This window comes from Pieris rapae, chromosome Z (genome assembly GCF_905147795.1).
Source record: "Pieris rapae chromosome Z, ilPieRapa1.1, whole genome shotgun sequence".
NCBI lineage: Eukaryota > Metazoa > Arthropoda > Insecta > Lepidoptera > Pieridae > Pieris > Pieris rapae.
In genome coordinates, this window is record NC_059534.1 from 1,860,714 (window position 1) to 1,869,256 (window position 8,543).

The window sequence follows — 8,543 nt, forward strand, 5'->3', positions numbered from 1 at the left end:
ATACTTTAATATGTATTGTTGTTGTTGTATTGTACAATATATATTAATGGAGTTAAAGTTTATTTAGGAATTATTATTTAGTTAAAAAATTAAACAGACACCAGAAGCCACTAAGCAAAATAATATAATTAATACTATTATAAAATATATATAAGTAGATAATAATTAATACGAACTTATTATATACCTGGTAGGTACATAACTTATATGTTTTGTATATTTACATAATAATACATATTCGTTTGCAAAGCATTTATTATATACATAGGTAATATTTAGTATTAAATAGGTATGCTTTAATCGCAGCATTAGAAACTCTGGGCGGGTCTTTGTATCATAACAATATACTAAATATGGAGTCCTGAATTCTACTAAAATAATATTTAAAAACCAAATCTTTTATATCATTAGAGTCAGATTTTAATGAATTAATGTTTTATCTGCGTTGTTAAATGAACAGTATTGTTAGGAAACTATAAATATAGAGCGGGTCATTCACTATTTTACCATCAAAGCCTATTAAAATATCTCCCTATTTCATCGTCATACACGTCGTAAAAGCTCCCAGCTCAAAAGCCCGTGTTTTTTCTTATTGTATGCGTTCACAAAACACAATTCCAACGATAAATTATAAAACGCTGCTTATAAGTCAAAATGCAAATAGACAATTATAAAAATACATTCTAATTTCGAATTTACAGTAAAAATATAATAATAGTTAAGAAAATAGTCATATATTTAATATTGTAAAAGAAACAAATCGACTAAAGCATTTTTAAGGTGTTTAGGTGTTCGTTCAAAACACAAACAGGCGTCCCTCAATACTCAAAGCTATGAACGCAGCTTAAAGCGCGGGCTCAAGGGTGAGGGGCAGGGTGTCGCATGCGTAGAGCGGGGACAGCATTCCATTAGTTCGTCCGGCCCCCGCGCGGCGTTACGTTCACAGCTCCGCGTCTATACAAAGAACGCCTCCATGTTAAAAATCTGTGATGTATTGATTAATTCCAACGTTATTCAAACATAAAAGACTTTCCTGTGCGAAATCTAACGCGTTCCGTCTATAACAAAAACAGTTTCAGTGAACATTGTGCGTTTTAGAAGGGGCCACGTCCCGTGAAATTCCACTTTTATCGACACATAGAATCTTGTGTGCGAGTCGAACATGGTGGACTGCGGCGCGAGTGAAATCGTCTTAGTTGTGTTATAAATTCGTGAATGTAAAATACTAAATATGGATTGGTATATGAGTGTTTAGATAGTGTTCGGATAAATTGTACTGCAACAATGGTATCCTACGGTTACTTCGGGCTGCGCCAGACACCTTGGACGCTCCTCGTTTTAATTTTCATCGTCGAAAGCGTCATGGGGAACTTCGCCAAATCATTCTACATACATTGGAACACCACAAACAGCATATTTAGAATAGACAACACAGATCACGTATTCGACTTAAATAAAGGAAACGCTCAGTTTGAATATGACCAAGTGAACATAATATGTCCTTTCTACACTCCCGGAACGTTTGAGGACGACACGGAAAAATATATTATCTATAATGTAAGCAAAGAAGAATATGATACGTGTAGAATTACTAACCCAAACCCACGAATCATAGCGATATGCGATAAACCGCACAAATTAATGTATTTTACAATTACATTTCGACCGTTTACACCTCAGCCTGGGGGGCTAGAGTTTCTTCCAGGCAAGGACTATTACTTTATATCCACGTCCAGTAAGGACGATCTGCATAGGCGCATCGGAGGGAGGTGCCTTAGCCATAACATGAAGCTAGTCTTCCGAGTGTGCTGCAAGCCTGAGGAGGGGCAGGCTCCAGCTCCACAGACGCCTCCCCCTCCGCCGTTGCCACCCACTTTCCCCCCGACCACTACCACGACCACGACCGTGAAGCCAGTTACGAAAAAGACGCACAAGTATGACAAATCTCCAAACGAAGTTGTGAAAAGCGAGGAGCTCTCCTACTCTCGCGGGGCGGCCCTGGCATCTTCTATCGCGTTGGCTCTGGCTGCTATCTTTGTACTGGCGCCACTGGTCCGGTGAATGTGTGTTAAAGCGGCCCGGCGACCGCAACGCGAGGCAAAGCCCGACACACAGACTTTGCATTATCTGCGACCTGACTCTATTATCTATGCGTGAATCTGTGGGTGATTAGTGACTTTCCTAGTATCCAGTTCCGTGACGTTTACGTTTTAGTGTAAGCCTAATGTAAGGCCTATAATCGAAGATCTTAGAAGGTACTGTAGTTGCATTAAAGGTTTTCGAATCGTTAGGATTAAATTTTTTATATTTTCACTAACGCAATGAAGGATATTTGATTAAGGATACAGTTAGGTCATTTAGGTTTCAAAAGACTTTCCACCTAACGCTTAATTTAACGAAATTCGCGGCGAAATTCGTCGCCATACTGTGATTTTTGGTTTTATTTAGAATGTAATTTTCTATTCTTTGTGATATCGAATATGTGCATTTTTTTCTCGACTGATTTTGAAGCTTTTTTTATTGATTTAACGCTATTTTTTCGTGACTCACGTCATTCACTCGTTTTGAGTTGGCATTCAAATCTTGCCATAGTCTAATTACCATCTTGCATTCATCTGTTCTTGATTTTATCTGTATCGGATCATCAATCACATAAATACAAAAGAATTCCACGAAAGAGGTTTTACACCACACGTACCTTTATGAATGCTGGCCGAAAAAAAAAGAAACATTCCAAGAGGGCTGTCAAGCCACAGATAATAGATGATTTCTGATACAGATAATCGTTCTTCAGCACATCAGTGCCATTACAATTAATAGTAAAATAGTCAAGTAGTTGAAATAGTCCGGTTTTCTTTTAGACATACTCATTTAGTGGCAGTCTATATTTTTAAATAGCACTTAAGGTTTTCAAACGTTTGAGTTTCATATTGTATTAACGGTAATGCCAATAAACATAATCTTCTTAGAAGCCCTGTGTAATCTACGTAATTATGAAGTGGGTGAAAAATATCTTATTTAACGTCGACTGAAGGTTGAATATGTATATCTGAAATAACCAGAACTATATACGCAACATTCATTTTAACTCGGTGAATTAAAACAGGAACATATTTTAAATCCGTTCTAAATTAAAATGCGTCTTCGTAATAAGTAATAGAATAAAGTTAAGCACGTAATAATCTAAAATGAAAGCTAATGCGTATACAATAATAATTAATTGACCAAATTCTCTTTGGCAAATAAATAAAAACGCTAACATATCTTATTCGTTCTAAATTTCAATTATCGTTTAAAAAGAACTAGAGACTGCAATAATTATTTGTTACAATCTTAAATTACTATACAAAGTCAGAGTTTCGTAAACTAAAACGCGATTAGCAACACTTTCTATATTTAAACGATTGAACTTAGAACAAAAAACAATGAATCATAAATACGTTCTAAATTTAAATTATGACAGGCTATAGGTAGAATATTTGCTAGGCCCATATCCGGTTACTATCCGCCCCGTTTTTCGTAAGGTTTCTTTGTCTAATTTCCGTTATTGAGATGTTACGTTTACAAAAACAATCAAGAAAAGGGCACAGGCTATAAACTTTTTTTTATTATTATGCACTATACAATATATTTTCAATCTATGGTCGTTTTCCTGAGTTACTTTACTAACGTAAAAACCAAATGCTTGTAAAATAAATAACATAATCTATCATGCGTTATATTGGAACGAGAACACATTTGGTGAGAAATACATTTGGGGTAAGTATAAGACATTTTTGAATTGATTTTTTTTTGGGAAAGTCTAGCCCCTTCTGTGATCCTTTTTTTTTATAGAACAGGATATTAAAATAGGAATTAAACCGTTGATTTGTGTTCATATATTGAATAATCCAGATTATGGTCTCGACCTCGTATTTATATCTGTATCTTTTCTTTTAATAGGCAGGTAGGTGATCAGGCCTAGCTGACCCGGGATTAGACTTACCTCACTATGTTTTCTTTCCGTTGGAGCGAGTTTTAAATGCACGTATCGCTGGGGTTTTAATGATTCAACCTTAGGATCCTATGTCCTCCAGCTGGGGCAGAAGACATCCAAGTATACCAAGCCTGTTCGATTCTTAGGTATGTATTTTTTTTAATTTCGCTTCAAGTCATTCCAATTCGAATAAACTCGTAGCTAAGTGTATTCAACCACGTTTCCTTTGAGAGCTTGCTTGGCAATGTCTACATCTTTAAGCGTGACACAACCTATAAACTGTGTTTAAAATAAATAAATTGTATCATAGGACAATCATTAGTTATTTAATATTTCAAATCCATTAATTAATCAAAGCCATACAACAAAAAAGCTGATCTTTGTCCGCCATTTTGTCTATAGGTTTCAAAGTTGAAATATTAATACTGTTAATTGATTAATATATTAAACTGCAACTTAAGAGGTTTTTCAGGTTAAATTTAACAGCTTACAAAAATGTTTTTAAGCCTAGTCCTTTTTATTATTGTTGTCTCTTTTCATTAGAGCTTAAACGCGCTTTGTCAGAAAGAGACGGATGATGTTTGTCTGTTAGATGTTATTAGTGGCAGCTTCTCACTTCGTCTTAGATATTTTTAAAGGAAATGTGAAATATCAGAGACTTTTTTTACATTTACGGATAACAGAGTCCAATGTGCTTTAAATCGATTTTAGTAAAATGAAACATACGTTTCTGAGATTATTCCTTATTTAAAATGGACTTCAAATGGCTGTCAAAGTAAAAATTAGTCCCTTCCATCTGGAACGCATATCTATGCGTGAACTAAAAACTACTTAATAGATTTTAATGAAACTTTTTCTGTTAACTTATTTATTATGACATTAACGAAATATTTAAAAATATGGATTTTTTTTTGTCACGGAAACAAAAAAACGGTCAGACTATTCACAGAGCGTGCTTGCATTTACTTTGCACCTAATTCGGATTTCAATTTGTTTTTGATATAAATAATATATGTATGGTATTTAAAAATCAAAATTACCACGTAGCAAACCTCAAATGCGACGCCATCTTGTCTAGAGACGCGCTTTGGCGGGTTATTGAAGTTATGATTTTTACTTTTTAAAGTCGCATAATTAAAAACATTTGTATCGGTTCTTTAGTTACTAATAAATTTGTTATTTAAATCATTTCGATTAGTCTATATTTTAAATCATTCAATTCATGAAGTGAACATAATGTCCTGGTTAGAAAGTTATTTGAAATTTAAGGTTTTTGAAACGATTCACAGTTTATATAACAATGGTTTATGCTTGAGATATGACAGTTGTCAAAAAGCATCTTTTATACTAGTATAGACTATGAATGCTCTTCTATGAATTATCCATAAAATCGATTCAATTAATCCAAATAGACTTCTGAAAAAAGAAACTTTCAGCGAACCCTGTCCCGTGCTGGCTTTCATCTGCAGCAGGCCCTCCTGCACTCTGTCCAATGAGTACCTAGGCTGACCTATTGGTCTCACTAGGCCGGCCGGCCGGTAAGCTTCCTTCGCCGCCCGATCTTGGCCTAAGCTAAGTTAATATTCTTAAACTAGTAATTTACCTTCTGTAATACGTCGCACGACATTTTTAAGGAGGTTTTGCCACGCAAGATCCTTGCGGAACAATTTTCCCAAAAAAAAAATTTTTTTTCTGTAATCCGATGAATACATACGGTTATGATTTGAAACCTTCAACTTCATACAATTAAACGTCCATCATCCATGCACAAATGAATGCATTAATTAACTTATATAATAACAAATATACGGAAATATACTTATATAAATCATTATGAAAACCGGGGCTAGTAACTCCCAATAGCAGTAGTGATCCTTTCAAACTTAGTCTGCAAAATCATGCATGATTTGACAGCTATTGAAGCTAGTTTAACTGACGTTTAAAAGTAACGGTCTTAGGGTCTGTTTAACAATGTCCGAATAAGTTCCAAATAAGCTATTTATTACTTATTTGTAGGATAAACTGTATTTTTGCGTTTCACGACTGTCAGATAGCGCTATTCGTCATGAAATGCCAAGTATCTTATTCGGAACTTTTATCTTTCGATTAATTTATATTATGTTGCATAGCTATTTGGCACTTTATCCATACATTGTGAAACAGGCCCTAAGACTGTTTGCTAAGTTTTCGATAAATGGGAAGTCATCACAGCCCATGGTCACCCATTTATTGTGGGTGTGTCTGCCTGCCTTTGAGGGAGGAGTACACTGTAACTTTGAATAGTTGGTGGTTGTATCTCTCTCACTCACCGGGAGTCGATTCCAAATTCCAAAGTTGGAATAGATTAAAAACGCAATATCTGAGTAATATGCAACCAACACCAAGATATCTCAAAATTCAAATGTAGGCATGTAGACCTAGAACGTTTTAGTTAAAGTATTCTTGGCAGTGCAGTGCAGCATAAAACCATGATCCTTTGAATGGAGGAACTATTCATCTATGTTTTGGGATTTCACTAATGCTATTGGTATAACCGAAATGGCATATACAATATGAAACTCTTCGTATCAGTTAGTTTTTAGTTGTGCTGTGTAATTAGTGTAATTTTCTGTAACTCAGGTTTTAGTGGGATTTTGAGATACGATTTGCAATTTCAACCTTATAGTATATTAAACAATATATTATGTTATAATACAATTAGACATTTACAAGTCTTTGTGTCGAGAGTATTTGACAGTTTAGGTGAGATATATATTGTGAAATTATATATAAGATATTTACTTAGTGTTCACAGACAGTAGCAATTTTGCAGTGTCAGTTTATGAATTTGTTTAAAATTGTGATTATAATTTATATATTGTATGAAATATTGTTTAATCACATTAAACTTGTGGCAGAGTCTAATTGACTCTGTGTAATAAATTTTAGGTATTTTGATTTCAGTTATAACTTGCATTAAACAATTATTTCTGCATAGTAAATAAAATGCTATAAACTTGAAAATTAAATGTCTAATTGTCTTTATTTTTTCATACAAGAACTTAAGAATGGTGGCTAAGCTAAGATTTAAAGAGTTCTTAAAAACATAATTTCTTAAGTAATTAAGATTAAATACTAAGATGTTGCTAAAACTTAAAAAAATATCAAAGTACTTAATATTTGTACTTATACCTAAACTTTTAGACCATAATTTGTAAAGTCATGAAAAGCTTAAAGCAGTATCCATTGTCAATTCTTTTTTGATCTTTATTGTCTATTTTATTTAAAGAATAGGGACTAGCCATGATCTACGGTTTGAATACTATAATTTTGCCTAATTTAAATATTTTATTTATTTGGCAGCTTTGAGGTTGTGCATTAATATTCCAGAGTTATAAAACCAATGGTTGCCTGCCAATGGGTTTCTCTATTACTACTAAATATCATCTGTTTAGACAAATTTATAGAAAGTTTAAGTTTCTTACTACTGTTTAGCATGTAACATTCTCATAAGTGTATGTTGTATCTCAAATCCCATGAATTATTGCTAAGTGAAAATGAATTTCTTTTACTATGGTATAGTTAAAATTATTAACCGTTATATTGAGACAAGGTTGAAATTATCAAAAGGTGCCTGATTCGTTGGTTTTTGTTAAGCATTTTTTTAATATTCGAACACAAAGGTCCATGATATCTAATAGGTGAATGACCCTAAATATGACTTTTGATCTTTTTGTTCTAAGGGAAATGTTAAATTGGATTGAATTAATATTGTGTATTGCATATAATGTAGAGATAAAGATTTAAGCGACATGCTTATAGCGCCATCTAGTGACAAAACGTATTTAATGAAATGATTAAAACTAAAAAACCAAGTTTTGAAATGATCCATTGAATTTTGTGCATAAATTTAAAAAAATGCTAAACGAATTCCGACGAATCATTTTGTTGCTCAGTGGGGGTTGTAACTTTTTTAAAATTAGTGTTTTCTTTTTAATATTTTATTTATTTTCGTCCAAAAGTGAATCTTTGTGTGTTAGTCAATGAGCCCTATTGTCAGATGACGTTTGATAAATTGCAAAATACATTGGCGTAATGCAGCGTTTTTAAATTTAAAATCAGTTATAAAATAGGAGGTCCTAGACGTGTTTGTGGAGTACGTGACCTCTACTTCAAACCCCTGACCCGAATCAAGCCTTAAAAACAAGAGAACGCTATCCTTGAATTTCAGCTATATTTGCGCAGATACTTTACAGCTATATCGACAATATTAAGATTATATACTGACAGCCTAATCGGTCCTCAACCGCTCTATCAATTTGTCTCCACTTCATCTGCAATGATGCTTCATGCCAGCTCTGTTTTGGGCGGCCACGTTTCCTTTTGGCGTCAGAGATTCGGGCCAGTAGTTTTGGTATCATGCGATTTTTGATTGATTGGAAATTGCAGCTGGTTTTATTGCTTCAAAGATTCACTTATTTAAAAATTCATATTGGTGCTAATTAAGATTACTACGAAATTGTTTTATTTGCAGTGCGCGAAAGTGTCAGTCAGCTTCTTATTTAAAAATGAAAATTATTAATTGAGA

At 33.7% G+C, this 8,543-nt stretch overlaps 1 protein-coding gene across 1 annotated transcript; it reads left to right on the forward strand.

The window, feature by feature from the left end:
- The first annotated feature begins 885 nt into the window (after positions 1-885).
- On the forward strand, positions 886-5,868 carry LOC110992669 (ephrin-A4). The gene has a single exon (XM_022258583.2). It carries the CDS (start codon positions 1,285-1,287, stop codon positions 2,059-2,061), a length of 777 nt encoding a protein of 258 aa, XP_022114275.1. The 5' UTR covers positions 886-1,284; the 3' UTR covers positions 2,062-5,868.
- The last annotated feature ends 2,675 nt before the right edge of the window (positions 5,869-8,543 follow it).

Excerpts from the sequence above, each read along its gene's own strand:
- LOC110992669 (XM_022258583.2), top strand. The coding sequence starts at position 1,285 with ATGGTATCCTACGGTTACTTCGGGCTGCGCCAGACACCTTGGACGCTC.